The 24,198-nt window shown below is 37.6% G+C and overlaps 1 protein-coding gene across 1 annotated transcript in view; it reads right to left on the reverse strand.

The window, feature by feature from the left end:
• MRC1 (mannose receptor C-type 1) overlaps positions 1 to 24,198 on the reverse strand; it is a 107,479-nt gene that overhangs the window by 50,628 nt on the left and 32,653 nt on the right. The window contains exons 7-9 of the mRNA XM_025892019.2: positions 20,669 to 20,854; positions 6,908 to 7,065; positions 5,230 to 5,340 (exon numbers count right to left, since the gene is read on the reverse strand). Of these exons, the coding sequence (XP_025747804.1) occupies positions 5,230 to 5,340; positions 6,908 to 7,065; positions 20,669 to 20,854 (455 nt within the window). The remainder of the gene's footprint in view (positions 1 to 5,229; positions 5,341 to 6,907; positions 7,066 to 20,668; positions 20,855 to 24,198) is intronic.

The following is a 24,198-nucleotide window of genomic DNA, read 5'->3' on the forward strand; positions in this document are numbered from 1 at the left end:
TCTGTCAAATAAATAAATAAAATCTTAAAAAAATTAAATAAAAAAATTTAAAAATTAAAATAAATAAATAAATACTGATTCTGTGCCAGAGATGGGTGCTGGTTCCAACTTGACACTATTCACATTGTACTAGAATTCACAGCTAAAAACATAAAATAAATCTTGTCTACAAAAGGAGAAATTCCTAGGCACTCAGAGAAGTAAAATGCAGAACCACACAATAGAAATATTTCCACAACACAGGTCACGTAAGACTATGACATTTGAGGCTTAGGGTGGGGACAGGATGGGGACTAATCACAGTCAAAAATTACAAACCACATGAGGCTCATTTTAAGGGAAAGACAGCAATGTAATATAATAAAACAATCTGGAAAAAAATATATAAAAATAAGCATGTTTCAGGGGCGCCTGGGTGCCTTCAGTCCAGGTCATGATCTCAGGGTCCTGGGATCGAGCCCCACGTCAGGCTCCCTGCTCAGTGGGGAGTCAGTCTGCTTTTCCCTCTCCCTCTGCCCCTCCATCCCACATGTACTCTCTTTCATTCTCTTAAATAAAGGAATAAAATCTTTAAAAAACAAAAAACATGTTTCAGATGATTTAACAAATGAAGACAAAAGAAGGAAAATCAATAATGAAAGATCAAAGTGCTCTGAACAAAGAACAAGATGATCTGAACACACAAAAAATAGAATTTCTAGAAAAGAAAAATATAAAGTTAAAGACTCAATGGCCAGATTAAATATAGAAAATATGGTTTCAGAAAGATTAGTCATTTGAATGAATGTAACAGAGAGATGAACATATGAAAAGAGATTTTTAAAAGATGGAGAGAAAACAAAAATAGAATGAAAAGGTTGAAAATCAACCTAAGAAAAGTTTCAGAATCACCAAATAAAATTAATGACTGTTAATTTTCAAGAATTAAAAGAGACAAATTCTAAAAATGAAACACAGTGAGTACCAAACAAAAGAAAATTAATCCAAATCTCAACATATTGTACTAAAAGCCTGTCACTGGTAACTGACATACTAAACAGAGTTGGAAAGCATTTTACTGAAAGCAAAATATTTAGAGAAAATAGACATTTATACAAAATTATAAAATGCTTGTAATAAGAATAAGTGCATTTCAAGGAAAGCACAAACTTAATTTATAGAGCCAGTTAAAGCCTTAAAAAATTTAAGTGGAAATTGAAATATGCAAAAATGTATAAACATTCTACAAAAGATGGTCATTCTTTTCCTGAGTATACTAAAGCTATGAAACTTAAGGTGACACAGGAAGGTGGAGCTTTGGGAACTCTTTTCAAGGGCATTTCCTTTCTACACACTGTTTCCCTCCTTCTTCATATTCTCGTTTGGAAATCCACATCTGTTGAAAGGTACAATTAGTAGATCTTGAAATCAATCAGAGAGAAAATAGAGTACCCACTTTTAAAAAAGAAAAATTAGCCTAATAACAGGAATTCCAATGGCAAAAAATAAAGGCCAGGAGAAAATGAAATGATATATACACTGCGCTGTCTGAAAATTGCTATCAACCTAGCATTTTAAAACCTACCTAAATTATTATGCAAGGTGAGGAGGGATCAGAACATTTTCAGATAAAGACAGAAAGTGTTCCACTCCCATATCACCAGTGAAAAAAAATCACGAAAAGATTTACTTTGGCAAGAAGGAATTTTAAGTCAGGAGGAATAAACAGCCTGAAAGATTGAACAAAGAAACCAATAAATGTCTTAGTGAATCCAGATCTAAATGTCTGTATGAATAGCAAAGATAACTAATTGCAGGTGGGAAGTTAAGGAATGGAGAAATTAACAAGATGTATAGTTTCCTTAATATACTGTACCCATGTCAATTACACAGCTGTTCTAACTCTAGTTACCTAAGTTCTCACTGCAGGGAGGAGAGTTGGTAGTACAGGGGAATTCTCTGTACTTTCTTTTTCAGTTCCTTGTGAGTCTCACATTATTTCCAAGATAAAAAAAAGTTAATGTTTAAGTGGAATAATAAACTTAATTTTGTTCAGGAAGCAGAGAGAGATACTGATTAACTTCAAGTCAGAAATGTATGTTAAAAACCTGAGCTTAGGGCGGCGCCTGGGGGGCTCAGTCAGTGAAGCGTCCGCCTTCAGCTCAGGTCAGGATCCCTGGGATCGAGTCCCGTATCCGGCTCCCTGTTCAGCAGGGGGTCTGCTCCTCCCTCTACCCCTCCCCACTGCTTGTGATCTCTCTCTCTCTCAAGCTCTCTCTCTCAAATAAATAAATTAAATCTTTAAAAAACCCCACAAAACCCAAGGTTAACCATTAAAAAAAAAAGTGGAATGTAGTATTTGTAAACCTGTAAAGGAGGAAAATGGGATCAAAATATTCAATAGAACCAGTGGAATGCAAGACAAGACAAACAAGAGAGAAAAGAAATCAGAACAGTAAATAAAATAAAACTCAAAATAAGATGGTAGAAACAAATGCAAATATATCAGGATGCAAAAAAAAAGAGTCTGAACTCATGCTTGCCAACAAAAAGCCAGAGTTCCTCAAATGAGATAAAAAATAAAAATGCCAATATATATTTATAAGAGCGATTCCATGACATAGAATAATTAAAAGCAATTAGGTGGAAAAAGAGATTCTAGGGAAATACCAAGCAAAAGATAGCTTCTGTGGCAATATTGATATTATTTAAAATTGACTTTATGGTTTAAAAAAGCAATATGAATAAGGAAAGTCATTACATAATTAAAGGACTGATGTATCAGGAAGATATGACACAGATGAAAGTATATAAAACAAAAACTGACAGAATTGCAAGGAGAATATTTTGTCAAGCAGACAAAATATTAGGAATATAGAACATCTAAATAATATAAATTGTTAAGCTTTTTTCTAGTCAACATATACGGACCCTGAACTGAACAAGCAAAGATCATTCTGTTCAAGCACACTGAATATTTACAAAAACTATGAACTAGACCATAAAGTCTCAACAAGTAACAACAACCAAAACTCTCTATGATCCACAATGCAGTGAAATCAATAGTCTCTAATTATTTAAGAAACTGAAAAACAAAATTCCCATCATTACCACCAAAACCCCCAACCAATATCAACACACACACACACACACACACACACACACACACACACACACACACACTTCTAAATAATTCAAGGATCAAAGAAGTCTTAATGGAAATCAAAAATATTTGGAAGTGAATCATAATGAAAGCACTCGATAAGAAAACTTGGTTGGTTGGTCCAGTTCACCTTTCCCATTTCTGTATTTAAAAACACATTCATGTGAATGTCACATCCATTAATCCTACCATCTAAAGCTCCTGGTAGTAGATTTTATAATTTCAGATTTTCAGATTTCAAACTCATCCATGGGATTCCTCCTCAGCCCAGAAAAGGGAGCTTCTGTATAAAGTAGCTTAACATTTGCATCTGTCAGACATCCTGGAATCTCAGAGACTCAGGACCACTTTGCCCCAGATATTCCACAAAGGTAGCAGTGAATTGAACACTGAACCCCAGATCTGTATAACACGCCTATGGTTTTGAATTCTCAAAAAGGTTCCCACATCACCAAGTGCCTAGGCCCAGACAGAAAAAGAAAGAAAAAAAAAAAAAAAAAACCCAGTCTTGTTATCTTTCTTAGCTAGTGAGTGGATTTTTGTTGTTGTTTGAGTCTTCCCAGCCCTCTGAGGAAAAAAACCTACAGCAGCAGATATTTTTAAACTGGCCAAATTATTTAACGCCTCTGAGCTTCAGTTTCCCCTTCCGTCTAATTAGGAACATAATATTTATCCTTTAAGATCATCGGCAGCATAATAACTACACTCAACAAAGTTATGGATATTGTCTTATTTTTCTTGTTACCACCCTAATGATTAAACTGGATTTTATCAGACATTCTAGGTATGACAATTACTAGACTATATATATATGACTTATTATCTATATAAACTGTTACATGTATACAAACTTGGATCAATTGTATAGAAGTAATAACATTTAAGGATTATTTCTTATTTATATAAAATTACAATAATATACACTCTCTCATATATCCATATGATTAGGCAAAGAATATGTAAATACACTGGTAGGGAACCCATTAGTCTCAGTGTAGAGATGTGGGATCAGGAGACCAGGGTTCTAGCCTTGCTTCTGTCACTCCAAGAAAGTCATAGCTTCTCCGGGCTGAATTTCCAGAACATAAAAATTAAAGGGGGGATTTCAGTTATCACAAAGATCCCCTATATCTCTAACAGTCTCTGATTTTGTGTCTGCTTGATGTTTCTTGATGATTTATTTGGACAGTCCTAAATTATGTTTCATGAACTTTCAGCCTTCTGGTGTTTGTGACAGGATGATCTGATCACAACATGACATGCTTGGAAAGAAAATTAGTTTCTACTTTATTTTTATCCAAGAGAAGTGAGAAAGGAAAAAAGAGGAAGACAAGCAACTCAGCAGTTAAACAGGAAAATGATAACCATACACCCTGTATTTTGTAGTTTCTTTATGCTGTTAGAAATTGTTTCAAAGAGATCATTTACTTCAACCTCAAAGAATTATAAGAGCTGCAGGGAGGTCGTACTGAGGTACAGGCAAGATTCATAGATATTAAGATGGAATGGCTTTATTCAGTGTAACTGGTTACTGCTGGCTACCACCAGCTAGTCTGATCTCCTGCCTCTTGCTACAGGGATCTACTGGGAGGAATCCCCATCAGAAGCAGTATCCTCAATGGAGGACGTCCTTATAAATGGAGAAAATGACAGGATAGTATGCTATCTGAAACTTAATGGTTATCTACTGGAAATGTTTCTACAACCCATAGGATGGATCATCAACTACCAAGGCTTCAATGACCTTTCTTCCATGACCATAACCCACCTGAATCTCGTTACCCTCACCAGGCTCCCTGGATGTGTGGTTTTATTCTCCGTTCTCACTCCCCCATTGGGGTGGGAGAATTCCCACAGCGTTCTGAAAGTCTGCTGACCACATGCACCTATAGTAACTGTAGAGAACACCCAAAGAGGCCTTCAGGAAGAACAGTGATGCCAAACCCTAACAAGAACCCGTTGAACATCTAAACAGCTAGAACACTTGGCTATGACAATAATAAAACTCTTCTGCTGCCAAAAAAATAAAGCCAAGATATCACATAATGTTTTGTGGTCTGAACTTACTGTGTATGCTCAATACTCACTTTTTGGCAGCCTTGTTCTACCTCCACTGTTCCTGAGGGTTGGGTTTGAGATTTCATCTTACAGATGTAGTCAAGAGGTCGCTCACAGGCCCGATCAGCCCAGTACCCATCCTGCAGAAAGCAAAGAGAAAAAAATGTTTGATTATCAGTTGTTTGAGACTGTTTTCTTGTAATTGGGTCTCAGGAAAGGAAAACAAAGGTTCTTAAGAGAAAAATGGCATCTCTGAAAGGAAAGGTAAATTGACATTTTATAAGTCAACAGTGAATTTGTTTCCGGCTACAAAGATGTGAAAAGAGATTGCAGACCCCCAGTATGTTTTTATATTTTGGCTGTCCCCGCCACTGTGTAGAGGAATCTAGAGAGAAATTTAAAAAGTTTGTAAGCCCTTATGATGGTGCCAAAAGAAGGTCTACACACAGCCTCTCCTGTCGGCTGTTTTCAAGTTAACCAAGTACAAAGAGAGCCATCCAGAAAAACTCCCCCGCCCAACACACCAAACTTGAAAACACACCCAAAAGCAGTCATCTGTCCTCCCTTTTCCAATTCATATTAATGAGTGTCCTCCTGGGTCTAAGGCTCCACTTCCCGCTCAGCTTCAGATTCTACCTGATCCCCCTTCCTGAGAGACTTCACATCAAAATGGCCTCTCCTCTCCTTTGTGTAACTACTGACCACCTTGAAAAATGTTTTCTATATTATCTGCCTCTGATCCCTCATTTCTCACTCAGTTGCAAACCACTGCCATCTGGTACTCAACTTTCAGCCAGAGTAATATTTCTAAATTGAAAAATTGTTCTTGCCACTCCTGGGCTAAAGCATATTTTCTCCACCTCAACACTCGCTAGTGTTCCTACCCACCCTTCCACCTCTAACTCTGGGCTTTCCGCCATATCGTCTTTCAGTTCTTTACAAGAAGGATGCTTCCTAGTTTCCTCTTCCTAGGACACACTTCTGCCTATCCTTTCAATAGTTAACACCTACTTTTTTCTTAAGCTTTCAATTAATCACAATGAAAACAACCCCAACGACCAAACAGCTAATACCTACTGAACAATAAGTTTGGGTCAGTCACTGTGCTTGTTATACGCATTAACCTATTCGATCCTTATAGCCACCATTAAGCTGGGTACAATTATTATGCCCATCTTATAAATGAGAGAATAAGCCATGCATCAAAATCCAGCCTCTCAACCACCATGTTCATTATCCATTAGCAAAAGATAATTCGATGATATTCTTCAGTCACTAAAGTCATATATAGGACATAGATGCCATCTTTTCATATGCGACATCTCCATGTAACCTAAAAGAACAAATGTAGCTCTCCAAGCACAGACTGCAGATTGTGAAACCCAGAATAGACCTCAGGACATCTACTCAGAGCAACCAGTCAAAAATAAAACCAAAGCTCTCATTTGATCAGTCAAGCTATATGTATTGCCACTGAGAACCCAGCACAGGAACCAGATGAATATGGGTTACTGGTTACTTTCATCCTTGAACTGAAAATTTCTGCCTGTTGCTTTCCTAGTCCTCTTGAAAATTTGACTTTGCTAAACAATTGAAATATAGATCACCTAGACTAGAAACAATTAAAATGATGGTATGTAGTGAGTGAGGCAGGAAGAAAAATACCATCTGGCTTTTGCTAGCTATCAGCAAATAAAGTTGCCTTACCTTGCCTTTCATTACAACGCAGTCTTCCTGCCTGTTGTTTTCATGGCTCGGTTCCCCACGAAGCCATTTAGTAAATGTAACAGGGGTCCCATCACTCCACTCAAAATACATTTGAATCTTGATGTCATTTAAGCCGATCCATAACTCATCATTTGGCTCTAAACAGGAAGAAAAACACAAAAGTAATGTACACATGTTTTCTTTCCAAAAATCAGGAGGTTATCAGGAAAGGAAGGCCCCCTGCTTTATTAACAAAAGTTCTACCCTCTTAATATTATAACGGATAAAAGACCATCCTCTTGCTTGTTAACCTGAGATGTCAACTACATTTTATGTTGTTAATATTAGTTTAATTGCACAATGTATTGTTTACATTGTGAATGCAACTTTATTCTCTTATTGTGGGGGTATAATATATCTCCTGGAATTTGCTAAAATGAGCCTAAAGTTGATCCATCTTTCCCCCCTCTTGTGAAGCTACTTTTTTGTTATAAATAACTTTCTATAACAACTGCACTCACAGTATTGGAAATATGATAGCTTACTTATATATTAATCTACTTGACTATTATTTAATCTCATGAATGTTTTAAAGTACTATTAAAAACCACTTCTGGTGCACCTGGGTGGCTCAATCGTTAAGCGTCTGCCTTTGGCTCAGGTCATGATCCCAGGGTCCTAGGATCGAGCCCCGCATCGGGCTCCCTGCTCAGTGGGAAGCCGGCTTCTCCCTCTTCCAATCTCCCCTGCTTGTGTTCCCTCTCTCACTGTGTCTCTCTCTGTCAAATAAATACATAAAATCTTTTTTAAAAAACCACTTCTATTTTATTACTATGTTGTTATTAAGAACATTCTAGTATTTCCACTGAAGCTCAATATCTGTAATAGGAGTGAGAAGATACATAAACTGAGGGGCTGAGCTGTTTCTCCTGACATTTGGGACTTATTTATTAGTATATAAATATAAACGAATCTGTAATCATTTTCACATAAAATACCAGGAAAACTCAAATAACAAATAAAGGTTAAAACAAAAACAACCAGGTACAGATATAAAATGTGATCATTTTGTTTTATTCTATGAAGAACATTATTGACCTTATCTGTAGTTAGAACTCTAAAAATTCTAAATATTATAACTAACCCTACATTTTCATGGCTAGAAACATATATATTAACAAATTCAAAATAATGAAAGAATACACAATTCAACATCTATTTAATTTGTACTACTGGAAATTTCATCATGAATGCTTAATTTATGTTCTTTAAATGGTAAAAATAAAATTACTTGTGAAAGGATTATAAAGATGATGTTGTAGTAGAAATGAGAAAAATGCCACACTATATAAGAATTTCCCTAAAAGGTTTCATCTCTTCCTCCTAAAAGTTGTCACTAGACTTTGCTTTTGGAGAAGTCCCTGATTGGCCCATTGCCAACTCCAACAGATGTTTCCAGTGCCATGAGGCATGAATGACATGGCCAGGATGATCCCCTTTTCCTTTCACTTAATTTGGCAGATCATGATCTTTTGAGCAGCAAATATAGGCTTCAAAATGACCTCATGTGCCCTTCCAGGATTTACGTTCAAGACTAATAAAAACCTAAACTCTCAAGTCCCACAATTAAAGTATTAAGAGTTCCCTATAAACATTTTTTCTCACTAAATTGTGCATATCCCTCTAGTTTTTGTAATTCCTAAGCACAATCTAGACTCTATAAAAATAGATAATACATGAGTGTAAAAAGTTGTTAGACCAATTGTTATGAGTCAGGGAAGCTGTCTTAGTTGATGTAGTCAAAACTTACCAGTGCAAGTCCCAATTTCTCCACTGTACTTCCACAATATAAAAGATATTAAAAATGATATTTTCTCAATTACCTAAAAAGTTTTTCTAGGCTTTTGATTTAGAAACAATAATTTTCTAACTTTTATTTACCTTTATCCATATTATTTTTACTGTTTTAAATAAATAAGCCTTATCGATAATAAAGAAAGGGAAGATTTCCCTAGTGAAAATTTATTAATTCCTAAGCTGAATTTTAAAGCAAACTTTGCCAGAGGTGGTTCAAGATGGCAGCATAGGAAGATCGTGAACTAACCTCCTCCCATGGATACAACAAATCTATAGCTACATATGCCAGGAGGGACTGTGTTTCTGGGCTCCATAAATCTGAAACAACTGGAGAGCCAATTCAAGAAACAGCTAATGACTAGAGCAAAGTTAAATGCTAAGGATCATTGCCCATACAGGGATACCACTTTAAGACTGAGAGAGATAGCTGTTTCACCTGACCCACAGAATCAAACGCAGAGAGTTAAATAAAATGAGGAAATAGAGGAATATGTTTCAAACAAACAAACAAACCAAGATAAAACCCCAGAAAAAAACTTAAGGAAATGGAGATAAGTAATTTACATATAAAGAACAATCCTTCCCCAAACAGCTGAATATGCATTCTTCTCAAGTACACAAGGAATATTCTCCAAGATAGGTCATAGGCTAGGCCACAAAATAAGTCTCAATAAATTTAGGAAAACTGAAATCATATCAAGCATCTTTTTCAAACACAATGGTATGAAACTAGAAATCAACTACAAAAAGAAAACGGGAAAAATCACAAATGAGTTGAGATTTTAAAATATGCTCCTGAACAAAGAAGAAGTCAATGAAGAAATCAAAGGAGAAATCAGAAAATATCTTCAGAGAAATGAAATGTAAATAAACATACCAAAATCCATGTGATTCAACAAAAACATTCTAGGAGGGAAGTTCATAGCTATAGAGGCCTACCTCAAGAAACAAGAAAAATCTCAAATAAATGATCTAACTGTATGCCTAAAGGAACTAGAAAAAGAAGAACAAATGCAGCCCAAAGTTAGTAGAGGAAAGGAAATAATAAAGATCAGAACAAAAATAAATGAAAGAGAGATGAAAAAGATAACGAAAAGATCAGTGAAACCAACAGTTGGTTCTTTGAAAAGATAAACAAAACTGACAAACCTTTAGCTAGACTCAATCAGATAAAAAGAAAGAAGGTGCAAATAAATAAAAACAGAAATGAAAGAGGAAAAATTACAACTGATACCAAAGAAATACAAAGTATCAAAAGAGACTACTATGAACAATTATATTCCTACAGATTGGACAACCTAGAAGAAATGGATAAATTCCTAGATATATACACTCTTCCAAGACTGGATCATAAGGAAATATAAAATCTGAACAGACCAATTACTAGTAAAGAGAAGGAATCAGTAATCAAAAAACCCCCAACAAACAAAAGTCCAGGATCAGATGGTTTCACCAGTGAATTCTACCAAACATTCAAAGAAGAGTTAAAACTTATTTTTCTCAACTCTTCCAAAAAATTGAAGAGGAAAGAAAACTCCCAAACTCATTTTATGAGTCCAGCATTACCTTGATACCAAAACCAGGCAAAGACATCACAAAAAAAAAGAAAGAAAATTATATGCCAATATCCATGATGAACACAGATGCAAAAATCCTCACAAAATGTTAACAAACAGAATTCAACAATGCCTTAAAAGGATCATATACCATGATCAAATAGGATTTATTTCAGGATGCAAAGATGGTTCAATATATGCAAATCAATCAGTGTGATACACCACATTAACAACATGAAAATTAAAAATCATTATCATCTTGGGGCACCTGGGTGGCTCAGTCAGTTAAACGTTCAACTCTTTGATTTTGGCTCAGGTCGTGATCTTAGTGTTGTGAGATGGAGCCTCACACTGGGTTCCAACCTGTGCATGGAATCTGCTTAAGATTCTGTCTCTCACTGTCCCCCACTTACCCACACTTACTCTCCCTCTCTCTAAAAAAATAAAAATAAAAATAAATCATACTATCATCTCAATAGAAGCAGAAAAAGCATTGACAAAATCAATATCCATTTATGATAAAATCTCTTACTTAATTGGGAATAGACAGAATGTACCTTAACATAATAAAGGCCATATATGGTGAGCCCACAACTAACATACTCAAATGCTGAAAGCTTTTCCCTTAAGAACATGAAAAAGACAAGGATGACCACGTTCACCACTTTTACTCAACATAATATTGGAAGTCCTAGCCAGAGCTTAGGCAGGAATAAGAAATAAAAGCCACCTAAGTTAGAAAGGAAGAGATAAAACTTTCACTATTTGCAGATGACATGGTTTTATAGACAACCCTAAAGACTCCACCAAAAAGAAAAAAAAAACTGTTAAAACTAATAAACAAATTCAATAAAGTTGCAGGATACAAAATCCATATATATAACTCTGTTGCCTTTTTATGCATTAACAAGGAACTATAAGAAAGAGAAATTAAGAAAACAATTCCATTTTCATTTGCATCAAAAAGAATAAAATACCTAGGAATAATATAACCAAGGAGGTAAAAGATCTGTACACTGAAAATTATAAGAATTGATGAAAGAAATTGAAGAAGACACAAATAAAGATAGTCCATGCTCATGGATTAGAGAATTAATATTATAAAAGTGTCCCTGTTACCCAAAGCAACACACAGATTCAATGTAATCCCTATCAAAATATCAATGGCATTTTTCACAGAAAAGAACGAACCTAAAATTTGTATGGAACCACAAAAGATCCCAAATAGCCAAAGCAACCTTGAGAAAGAACAAAGCTGAAGGTATCACACTATAAGATTTCAAACTATATTACAAAGCCAAAGTAATCAAAATAGCATGGGTTTGGCATAAAAGCAGACACCGATCAATGGAACAGAATAGAGAGCCCAGAAATAAACCCACACATATATGGTCAATTAATCTATAACAAAGATGGTAAGGATAGTCTCTTCAGAAACGGGTGTTAGGAAACTGGAATTCACTTACAGGAGAATAAAACAGGACCACTATCTTATACCATACACACAAATTAAAAATAAAGACTTAAGGAGGAGCAAGATGGCAGAGGAGTAGGAGACCTGGATTTTGTCTGGTCCCAGGAATTCAGCTGAATAGGGATCAAACCATTCTGAACACCTACGAACTCAACAGGAGATCGAAGAGGAGAGTAGCAACAACTCTCTGAACAAAGAAGCGACCATTTTCTGGAAGGTAGGACGTGTGGAGAAGTGAATCCGAGGCGATATTCAGGAGGATAGACGGCGGGGGAGGGGGCCTCCGTCGGCCGCTTCTGGCAAGTGATAGAGTCGCGGAGCACAAAATCGGAACTTTTAGAAGCCGGCTCCGCGGAGGGACGTCACTCCAGTGGCTAAGCGGGGGGGTGGAACCCTCGCGGGACAGTGTGGTCTCAGGACCCTCGGGATCACAGAAAGAGCAGGGGTGCCTGAGTGCTGCAGAGCTCCCAGGTATCGGTGCGGGGAAGCCAGCTGCAGAGACGGAGCCGAGGCGCGGGCTCTCAGCTCGGGGTTGCCATAAACTGTGATCCGCGGACCAGTCGGGCCACTGCTCCTCCAGCAGGGACCCAACAAGCAGCAGATCTGGGGAGACTCCCCTTCCTCCCCCAGGAGGAGCGGCACAGGAATGCACCGCAGGGATCTGCTGGGTTTGGAGACTCCACACGGGGTCGGGTGCCAGAGATAGAAATGCTTGGTCACAGGCCGGGCGAGCACGGAGTGCGGCCGGAGACCGGGGAGACGGGAGTGACTGACTGCTTTTCTCTGGGGGCACACTGAGGAGCGGGGACCCAAGTTCTCGGCTCCTCCCAGGAGGAGATTGGGAGGCCACCATTTTCACTGTTGTCCTCCGAAGCTGTACCGAGAGCTTGCAGGGAACAAAAGCTCCCGAGAGCAAACCTGAGCAGATTACTTAGCCCCGACCTGGCAAGGGTGGGGCAAACCCGCCTCCGGCAAAGACATTTGGGAACCACGGCAACAGGCCCCTCCCCCAGAAGATCAGCACGAACAGCCAGCAAGCCAAGACCAAGTTTACTGATCAAGGAGAACGGGAGAACTCCAGCGCTAGGGGAATACTGCACATAGAATTCATGGCTTTTTTACCATGATTCTTTAGTCTTTCAAAGTTAATTTTTTTAAACTTCTTTTTTTAATTTTTCTTTTTCCCTTTTTCAACCAACATCTTATCAATCCCTTTTTAAAAAATCGTTTTTATTTTTCACATTTAGAGTCATATTCTATCCCTTCAGAGCAGTTAACCTTATTTTGGGTATATATGTATAAGTTGTTCTCTCTTTAAAATTTTGGGATACAGGGGCGCCTGGGTGGCTCAGTTGGTTGGGCGACTGCCTTTGGCTCAGGTCATGATCCTGGAGTCCCTGGATCAAGTCCCACATCGGGCTCCCTGCTCGGCAGGGAGTCTGCTTCTCCCTCTGACCCTCCCCCCTCTCATGTGCTCGCTGTCTCTCTCATTCTCTCTGTCTCAAATAAACAAATAAAATCCTTAAAACAATAAATAAAATAAAATAAAATAAAATAAAATTTTGGGATACAGTTTCTTCTAACAGACCAAAATATACCCTAAATCTCTAGTGTATGGCTTTGTTCTAGTCTCCTGCCTGATCACATTCTCTCCCTTTTTTTTTTAAATCCTCTTCTTTCTTTTTCAAACAACTTCTTATCAATTCCTTTTATAAAAGCTTTTATAATTTTCATCTTTACAGTCATATTCTGTCCCTTCATTGTATTAACCCTCATTTTTGTACATATATAAGTTTTTCTTTCTTTAAAATTTTGGGAGGCACTTTCTTCTAACAGACCAAAATACACCCAAAATCTAGTGTGTGGCACTGATCTATGCACCAGCCTGATCATATTTGATCATATTGTTTTTTTGTTTGTTTGTTTGTTTGTTTGTTTGTATCTTTTTCTTTCCCTTTTCTTTTTCTTTCTCTTTTCTTTTTCTTTTTTCTTTCTTTCCCTTTCTTTCCCCCAGGTTTCAGGTCTCTTCTGATTTGTTTAATGTATATTTTTCTGGGGATGTTGTTACCCTGTTAGCATTTTGTTCTCTCATTCATCTATTCTCCTCTGGATAAAATGACAACACGGAAAAAAAATCACCTCAAAAAAAAGAACAAGAAGAAGTACTGACTGCCAGGGACCTAATCAGTACGGACATTAGTAATATGTCAGAACTAGAGTTCAGAATGATGATTTTAAAGATACTAGCTGGACTTGAAAAAAGCATGGAAGATATTAGAGAAACCTTTTCTGGAGAAATAAAAGAACTAAAATCTAACCAAGTCAAAATCAAAAAGGTTATAAATGAGGTGCAATAAAAAATGGAGGCTCTAACTGCTAGGATAAATGAGGCATAAGAGAGAATTAGTGACATAGAAGACCAAATGATGGAAAATAAAGGAGCAGAGAAAAAGAGAGGAAAACAACTACTGGATCACAAGGGCAGAATTCGAGAGATAAGTGATACCATAAGACGAAACAATATTAGAATAATTGGGATCCCAGAAGAAGAAGAAAGAGCGAGGGGGGCAGAAAGTATATTGGAGCAAATTATAGCAAAGAACTTCCCTAATTTGGGGAAGGAAACAGGCATCAAAATCCAGGAGGCACAAAGAACCCCCCTCAAAATCAATAAAAATAGGTCAACACCCTGACATCTAATAGTAAAACCTAACGAGTCTCAGAGACAAAGAGAAAATCCTGAAAGCAGCTCAGGAGAAGGGATCTGTAACCTACAATGGTAGAAACATTAGATTGGCAACAGATTTATCCACAGAGACCCAGCGGGCCAGAAAGGACCGGCATGATATATTCAGAGCACTAAATGAGAAAAAAATGCAGCCAAGAATACTATATCTAGCGAGGCTGTCATTGAAAATAGAAGGAGAGATAAAAAGCTTCCAGGACAAACAAAAACAAAAGGAATTTGCAAACATGAAACCAGCCCTACAAGAAATATTGAAAGGGGTCCTGAGAGCAAAGAGAGAGCCTAAAAGTAACATAGACCAGAAAGGAACACAGACAATATACAGTAACAGTCACCTTACAGGCAATACAGTGGCACAAAATTCATATCTTTCAGTAGTTACCCTGAATGTAAATGGGCTAAATGCCCCAATCAAAAGACACAGAGTATCAGATTGGATAAAAAAACGAGACCCATCAATATGCTGTCTGCGAGAGACTCATTTTAGACCCAAAGACACCCCCACATTGAAAGTGAGGGGGTGGGAAACCATTTACCATGCTAATGGACACCAAAAGGAAGCTGGGGTGGCAATCCTTATATCAGACAAATTAGATTTTAAAACAAAGACTGTAATAAGAGATGAAGAAGGACACTATACCCTACTTAAAGGGTCTATCCAACAAGAAGATCTAACAATTGTAAATATGTACGCCCCTAACATGGGAGCAGCCAATTATATAAGCCAATTAATAACAAAAGCGAAGAAACACATCAACAACAATACAATAATGGTGGGAGACTTTAACACCCCCCTCACTGAAATGGACAGATCATCTAAGCAAAAGATCAACAAGGAAATAAAGACTTTAAATGACACACTGGACCAAATGGACTTCACAGATATATTCAGAACATTCCATCCCAAAGCAACAGAATACACATTCTTTTCTAGTGCCCATGGAACATTCTCCAGAATAGATCACATCCTAGGTCACAAATCCAGTGTCAACCGGTACCAAAAGATTGGGATCATTCCCTGCATATTTTCAGACCACAATGCTTTGAAACTAGAACTCAATCACAAGAGGGAAGTCGGAAAGAACTCAAGTACATGGAGGCTAAAGAGCATCCTACTAAAGAATGAATGGGTCAACCAGGAAATTAAAGAAGAATTAAAAAAATTCGAGGTAACAAATGAAGATGAAAACACAACTGTTCAAAAATCTTTGGGATGCAGCAAAGGCAGTCCTAAGAGGAAAGTATATAGCGATACAAGCCTCAACTAATCTTCGACAAAGCAGGAAAGAATGTCCAATGAAAAAAGGCAGTCTCTTCAACAAATGGTGTTGGGAAAATTGGACAGCCACATTCAGAAGAATGAAACTGGACCATTTCCTTACACCACACACAAAAATAGACTCAGAATGGTTGAAAGACCTAAATGTGAGACAGAAGTCCATCAAAATCCTAAATGTGAGACAGAAGTCCATCAAAATTCTACAGGAAGCAACCTCTCTGACCTCAGCCACAGCAACTTCTTCCTAGAAACATTGCCAAAGGCAAGAGAAGCAAGGGCAAAAATGAATTATTGCGACCTCATCAAGATAAGAAGCTTTTGCGCAGCAAAAGAAACAGTCCACAAAACCAAAAGACAACCGACAGAATGGGAGAAGATATTTGCAAATGACATATCAGATAAAGGGCTAGTATCCAAAATCTATAAAGAACTTATCAGACTCAACACCCAAAGAACAAATGATCCAATCAAGAAATGGGCAGAAGACACGAACAGACATTTTTCCAAAGAAGACATCCAAATGGCCAACAGACACATGAAAAAGTGCTCAACATCGCTCGGCATCAGGGAAATCCAAATCAAAACCTCAATGAGATACCACCTCACAACCACTCAGCATGGTTAAAATTAACAAGTCAGGAAACGACAGATGTTGGCGGGGATGTGGAGAAAGGGGAACCCTCCTACACTGTTGGTGGGAATGCAAGCTGGTGCAGCCACTCTGGAAAGCAGCATGGAGGTTCCTCAAACAGTTGAAAATAGAGCTACCCTACGACCCAGCAATTGCACTACTGGGTATTTACCCCAAAGATACAAATGTAGGGATCCGAAGGGGTACGTGCACCCCGATGTTTATAGCAGCAATGTCCACAATAGTCAAACTACAGAAAGAGCCAAGGTGTCCATCGACAGATGAATGGATAAAGAAGAGGTGGTATATCTATACAATGGAATATTATGCAGCCATCAAAAGGAATGAAATCTTGCCATTTGCAACGATGTGGATGGAACTGGAGGGTATTATGTTGAGCGAAATAAGTCAATCAGAGAAAGACATGTATCATATGACCTCACTGACATGAGGATTCTTAATCTCAGGAAACAAACTGAGGGTTGCTGGACTGGTGGGGGTGGGAGGGATGGGGTGGCTTGGTGATAGACACTGGGGAGGTATGTGCTATGGTGAGTGCTGTGAATTGTATAAGACTGTTGAATCACAGACTTGTACCTCCGAAACAAATAATACATTATATGTTAAAATAAAAGAAGAAGAAGATAGCAGGAAGGGAAGAATGAAGGGGGGAAATCGGAGAGAGACTATGGACTATGGACTTTGAGAAACAAACTGAGGGTTCTAGAGGGGAGGGGTGTGGGTTAGCCTGGTTATGGGTATTAAAGAGGGTACGTACTGCATGGAGCACTGGGTTTTATACGCAAAAAATGAATCAGGGAACAGTACATCAAAAACTAATGATGTAATGTATGGTGATTAACATAACAATAATAAAATAAAATAAATAAAGCCTTAAATATAAGTTCGGACACCATAAAACTCTTAGAAGAAAACTTAAGCAGTGAGCTCCTTGACATTGGTCTTGGCAGTATTTTTTTGGATCTGACTCAAAAGGCAATGGCAACAAAAGCAAAAAGAAGCAAATGGGAGTACATGAAATGAAAAAGCTTCTGCATAGAAAAGGAAAACATCAACAAAATAAAAAGTTATCCTACTGAATGGAAGACGATATTTGCAAACCATATATTCATTAAGGGTTTTTATGTAAACTATAAAGGAGTTCATATAAGTCAGTAACAAAACAAAACAAAAAAATCTGATTTAAAAATAGGCAGAGGATCTGAATAGACATTTTTCCAGAGAGTATATCCATATGGCCAAAAGACATATGAAAAGATGCCCAAAACCACCAATCATCAGGGAAATGCAAATCAAAACCATAATGAGATATTACCTAACACCTGTCAGAATGACTATTATCAAAAGGACAAGAAATAACAAGTGTTGGCAGCAACGTGGAGAAAAGGGAACATTTGTGCACTGTTGGTAGGAGTAATAGATTGGTGTAGCCACTATGGAAAACAGTATGGAGGTTCCTCAACAAATTAAAAATAGGACTACCATATGATACAGCAATTCCACTTCTGGGTATTTATCCAAAGAAAACAAACACTAACTCAAAAAGACATATGCCCCCCACAGTGTTCACTGCAGCATTATCTACAGTAGCCAAGATAGAGAAACACTAGGTGTCTATCAATGGATGAATAAATAAAGAAGATATGGCATATACATATTCCACTGTACACACACACACACACACACACACACACAGGAATACTATAAAGCCATAAAAAAGAATAAAATCTTTCCATTTGCAACGACATGGATGGACCTTGAGGGCATTATGTTACGTGAAATAAATCAGAGAGAGACAAATACCACTTGATCTCACCTCTATGTGAAATCTAAAAAGCAAAACAAATGAACGAACAAAACAAAACTCATAGATACAGAGAATAGATTTGTGGTTTCCAGACGTAAAGGAGAGAGGTGGTGTTGGAGAAGGATGTGTGAGGAGATCAAGAGGTACAAACTTCAGAGGCACCTGGGTGGCTCAGTTAAGTAACAGGTCACAATCTCAGGGTTCTGGGATCCAGCCTTGTGTCAGGCTCCCCACTCAGCAGGGAGTCTGTCCCTCCCCCCTCCCCCCACTCGTTCTCTCTCTCTCAAAAAAATAAATAAAATCTGTAAAAAAAAGAGGTACAAAGTTCCAGTGATAAAATTAAAAAGTCATGGAGATGTAATGGGCAGCATGGTGACCATAGTCAATATTGGTAAGTAGGTTTATCGTGGTGATCATTTCCCAATTGTGGAATCATTATGTTATATACCTGAAACTAACAATATGTACGTCAATTATACTTCAATAAAAAATACATAAAGGCCACCTTTGTCAGCCAACTTCCCTATATAACTATAGCAATAAACATATAAGCTTCTCCTATTACTATATCACATTATATAAAGTAGAGGAAAATTTGCACTTCGGCTCTATGGCATCTTAACTAATCTGTTTTCCAGAGATTCCTTTGCAAACTTTATTACCTGCTATAAGTATCATGACTTGTATGCCATGATATTATTCAGACATACCAGTCCTGCTTACATTATTATCATCTAGTCTGAATTCTCCAGAATGAGTAAATAGAGAATATTAAGAAATTGTTTACAGGCTGCCGCAGGCTATTATCAGGGCCTGTTAAACGGAGTGAAGTACACAGAGGAGAACGGATTCCATTTGGCACAGGTGCTAGAAGTACTGGGGTTTGGGGGTCTTTGCATTTGCCCTCTGCAACTACTCTGCTAATTCCCGTCTATTTGTCAACTGGTTTTTCTTCTCCCCTTCCCTCCCCCCGCTCCCGACTCCTATCAGTTTTCAGGCAATAAGGGTCAGGAAGCAGTCCCCACCATTGCCACCATCCATTTCCTCTTGTTTTGCTGGCTGGAAATGAATAGCTGCAGCTAGTCAGCAGGCTCAGGGGAGGAAGCAGAAAATGATCCTCATTTAACCAGCAGGTACCCCTAAGTACCAGTTAGCGTTCTGTGCCTCCTCACCTTGCCTCCTCTTCGGGAGGAGTGTTCCCAGCCAATTTTCCCTGGTTTTGTTTTTGGGTTTTTTTTTTCTTTTGGATAGAATCAATTTTTGAAAATTTTACAATATTTTGTTTAGTACATTTTCTATATAATCTTTAAGTTTTGTTTTTGGGTTTTTTTTTCTTTTGGATAGAATCAATTTTTGAAAACTTTACAATATTTTGTTTAGTACATTTTCTATATAATCTTTAAGTACATTTTCTATATAATCTTTAAGTTACATACCTAAAATTGAGGCATACATTTCTTTTTTTTTTCCTAAAGATTTTATTTATTTGTCAGAAAGAGAGACAGCAAGAGAGCACAAGCAGGGGGAGCAGCAGGCGGAGGGAGAGGGAGAAGCAGACTCCCCGCTGAGCAGGGAGCCTGTTGCGGGGCTGGATCCCAGGACCGGGGGATCATGACCTGAGCCGAAGGCAGACGCTTAACCAACTGAGCCACCCAGGCGCCCCATGAGGCATACATTTCTTCAAAAGTTTGAGGCCAACACTTAACCACCCCAATAAAATATTCTGTTTCTTTCACTGTTCAACACTGTAGCAGTGCTAGCTAGGTTAATAAAGAAAATAAAATCCAGAATATGAGATGGTTCATTTAGAGTTGTTTCTGGTGAGAGAAAATAGGGGCATTATAAAAGAAAATACGTACGCACCAATAGTGCCAATAAATGAAATATTATTGACAAATTTAAGGTAGAATGTTCTGAATACAGATTATATAGAGAAAAATAATATTTTTAAAACTGTCAATTGATTACATATTAAAAGAAAAACAAGTCAAATTATCTCTTTGATAAAAAATTCTTTAAATTTCGGAGTGCCTGGGTGGGTCAGTCAGTTCAGTGTTCGACTCTTGATTTCAGCTCACGTCATGATCTCAGGGTCCTAGATCAAACCCCGCTTTGGGCTCCATGCTTAGCCCAGAATCTGTTTGGGATTCTCCCTCTCCCTCTGCCCCTCCCCCTGCTCATGCTCTCTCTCTCTAAAATAAATAAATTATTTTAAAAATTTCTAAACAATTTTTACTTTTATGCATGATTAATATTTATTACATGTATTAAATGATCTCATTATTAATTTTAAATTATTAAATTAAAATTAACATTTATGATTAAATTTTCCAGAGATGGGTGGAGAGTGGGGGAGAGGCAAGCATATTACTGCTGTTAAGGTCTCTCACCATATCCCAGTTGGGAGATGATAAAATCAAATTCCTCGATGCTGTGGGTACTGGCTAGATCACCACCTTCCTTCCGACATGCAGTCAAGGCATCTCTTTGGATTTTCTTCTCCTCTCTGTGAATCTTGTAGCAGTAACCTGCGTATGGCCACCACTGACTTGGACAGTTAGCAGGCACATCGCTTTCTAGAGAAAAAAGAGTTTGGAAAACATTTAAAAGGGAAGACTTTTTAAAATTAAAACAAAATTTTCTATTATTCAAGATACAAAACCATTCATAGTCATAAGCATTTAAAGGTAATATTTATTTTTCCTTTCTGGCATATATATTCACAAAACATAAACAAGGTGGGGACACAAAGGCCACCAAGGAGCTACAGGAACCAGAATAGCATGAGCTGGCCACCTGTGCCTCTGCTTTGACCCCACTACCTCTGGCTTGCTTCTGCAAGATGACGTATGATACTGGGATGACTGCAGGGATTAAGAGTCAGAAGTCTTCTGAATTTGCCACAAGTTGTGTGATCTTGTGATCAGGTCACATCACAGGAACCAAAGTACCCATACATGTAAAAACATTTCAATAATATTGATAAATAACATTAATAGGAAGCTACCCATCCTCACTGTGTCCTTCTGAACTAGAAAACATTTGCAATAACGTTACTCTAAATTATAAACACCACACAATTATTATTTAAGTCAATGAGTAATAGTGGCCAACATCCTAATTATGGCTACTAAGAGTTATGGTCCAATTTCATAAATTTTGATTTCACATTGCAAAAATGAACTGTAATAGTAATGAGCTGGGGAAAGGGAAGGGAAAGATGTTTGAAGGTGGAAACTCCCATTATTCATCCTTGTATGCGCTAGAACTGGCATGGGACCCGGCACGTGGCAGGTGTAATGAATGTGGGTCGAGAAAATATGTTTGATATGCAGCCGCTTATCATTACCATTTACAGATACTCTTTCAAACTGCAATTTAGCAATGTACCTTGCTTAAAGAGGGACCATATTACCTAATGAATGTTAATTTATACATTTGTTTGGTAATGAATGCTCTCAAATGTGCTGCCTTAGCAAATGCTCAATACAGTAAATGTTTGTTATTCATTTAATGAATCCCTTAAAGCCATTTTTCCTTACAGACCAGGACTGCCTGCCACATCTTTGAGTCTAAGATTCTGTTTACAGTAGTCATGTAAGTAAACAGTCACCCCCATGCTGACCAAACACTGCATTATAGTCACAGAAAAAATACGCATGCTTAAAAAATTCTAGCCCTTCAATACAATTTAGATATTTTATACTGCTGTGTTAGGGGGGAAAAAAAAAGTTAGTATAGCTCTGGAGCCCTCTGGTGGGATATTTTGAGTTTGCTACCCAGGATGCTGAAAATAATGTCAGCAAATGCTGAGGCCCTCAAACACTGGACAGGTAACCTTTAAAAATATCTTCAAACATGAAGACAACCAAAGAAAAGGAGGTCCATGGGGCAGCCAGAAAAGATCGTTTGTTCCAAAATATTATCATTTCAACATGTAATCAATAAAAAAGAAATGACGAGATATTTTACTTGTTTGCTTGGGCAGTCTTGAAAGTGCTGTATGTAATTTATACTTACAGCACATCTCATGTCAAACTAGCCCCACTTCATGCTCTCAATGGCCTCTTGTGGTTACGTGGCTACTGAACTGGACAGGGAGGTTCTAGAGACCTAGGATTTTGATGAGTGAGGTAGCATTGCAGGGACCACCAGGGTAAAAGATAGAACTCTTGCCCCAGGGGGTCACCAATCATGCGTGCTGCATAATTTTAACTCTCATAGGCTTTTCCAAGCTCTGGTTTATTTGAGTTTATAGATAAGACAGAATGATTCGTCCAGGAAATGCAGAGAAATTCAAAACCCCATGTCAAGCGAAGGTTAGGAAGTGAAACAAGGTGGGGCATAGTAAAGACATTATGCTAATTTACTGAATGTATGAACAAATTTTCACAGGAAAACAGGTACTAATATTTCCCTTTACAGATGAAGAATCCAAAACTGGGGGTTAAGTAACAGCGCCCAGTTCCAGAATTCTGCTTCCTGTACCAGGGAAGCTATTAAAAACAAAACAAAACAAAACAAAACAAAAAAAAACCATTCTCCTCTTCCCCTAAATGGCAATTCCAAATCTTCTGAAGGAGAATTCTATGAGCTTTCCCAAGGAGAAAGAATTATACTATTTCTCTATGGGAGGAATAGAGGAGATGAAGTACAAAATGATTGAGGTCTCCTAGACACATGCTTACAGTCATATGGTGCCTTTGTAAATATCATCGAACCCAAGAACCAGGACCCTTGTCTGTACCCACTGGAGATCTTGACTGTATCTGTATCATCAAAACTGCAAACACATCTACTCTTTGGTCTGGCAACTCCACTTCTAGGAATGATCACACGCATGAAATGACGTGTATAAAGTTATTCGTGGTAGGATAATAATCAAAAATTGGAAGTAAATTAAATGTCCATTGATAGGTGACTGGTCAAAAAGTATACATGGTCTCTCTCTGTAATGGCTATCATGCGGCCATAAAAATAAACCAAGAGGCTATTTATGTACCGTATGGAAAGATGTCCAAAATTTTTATCTGAAAAAAGTGAAGAAGATACGTACTGTAGGCTGCCATTTGTATAAAACAGACAGAAATTATCATAAACATATTTGTTTATATATTTATAGAATAACCAGATAAGGATAAACACCCAGAAACAGTTATTTATCAGGGAGGAGAACTGGGTGTTAGAAGGAAAATATTATTATTTTCTATCATTTTGTAACTTTTGAATTTCCAGCCATGTCAATCATATTTTAAAGTCAATTTTACTGACAAGGAAAAAAGTCAAGAATGCCACACTGTCAGATTTCTCAAGCAGAATACATACCTACATAATACATCCCTTTAGAGTGTTAAAACAGCTGATAGAGAAAAAAGTGTAGGTTGTTTGCTTTTTGTCAATTTGAAAAAAAAGGGTGCATTCTTGCGTTAGTAACTTCTTTCTTTTATAAAATTATAAGAGAGACCATAACTGAATGCCCAGAGTCTAGCCTATATGTAAAATTCAGTTCGTACTTTTTGGATGTTTTTTCCCATTTCTGTGAAGACTTCCATTGAGGATGCTAAACTTACGGCACTAGAGCCCAGATGTATCCTTAAACAGCAAGAATATAATAAAAACATCCTTTGCAGATATTTATTTCCTAGCTTGGATTCCAGTTTCATCACATGTGCAAATTTTATATATCCTCTGAATACCCTCATCCTCATCGAGAATGTGTGCATAATAATGCCTTGCTCATAGGGCTGCTATGAGGATAGAATTCTTATTTATGTTCTTCCAAAGGCTTTGTACATGCCTGAACACTACAGCACACTCAGGAAATGTTAGTGACCATTACTAGTAGCCAACAAAAAGAAATTCCGTAGGAATATCATTAAGTTTACTCCATAAATTATCAACAAAACCTGTCATTTCACAC

This window comes from Callorhinus ursinus, unplaced genomic scaffold (genome assembly GCF_003265705.2).
Source record: "Callorhinus ursinus isolate GAN/ISIS: 27379988/994484 unplaced genomic scaffold, GSC_fseal_2.0 scaffold63, whole genome shotgun sequence".
NCBI classification, from domain to species: domain Eukaryota; kingdom Metazoa; phylum Chordata; class Mammalia; order Carnivora; family Otariidae; genus Callorhinus; species Callorhinus ursinus.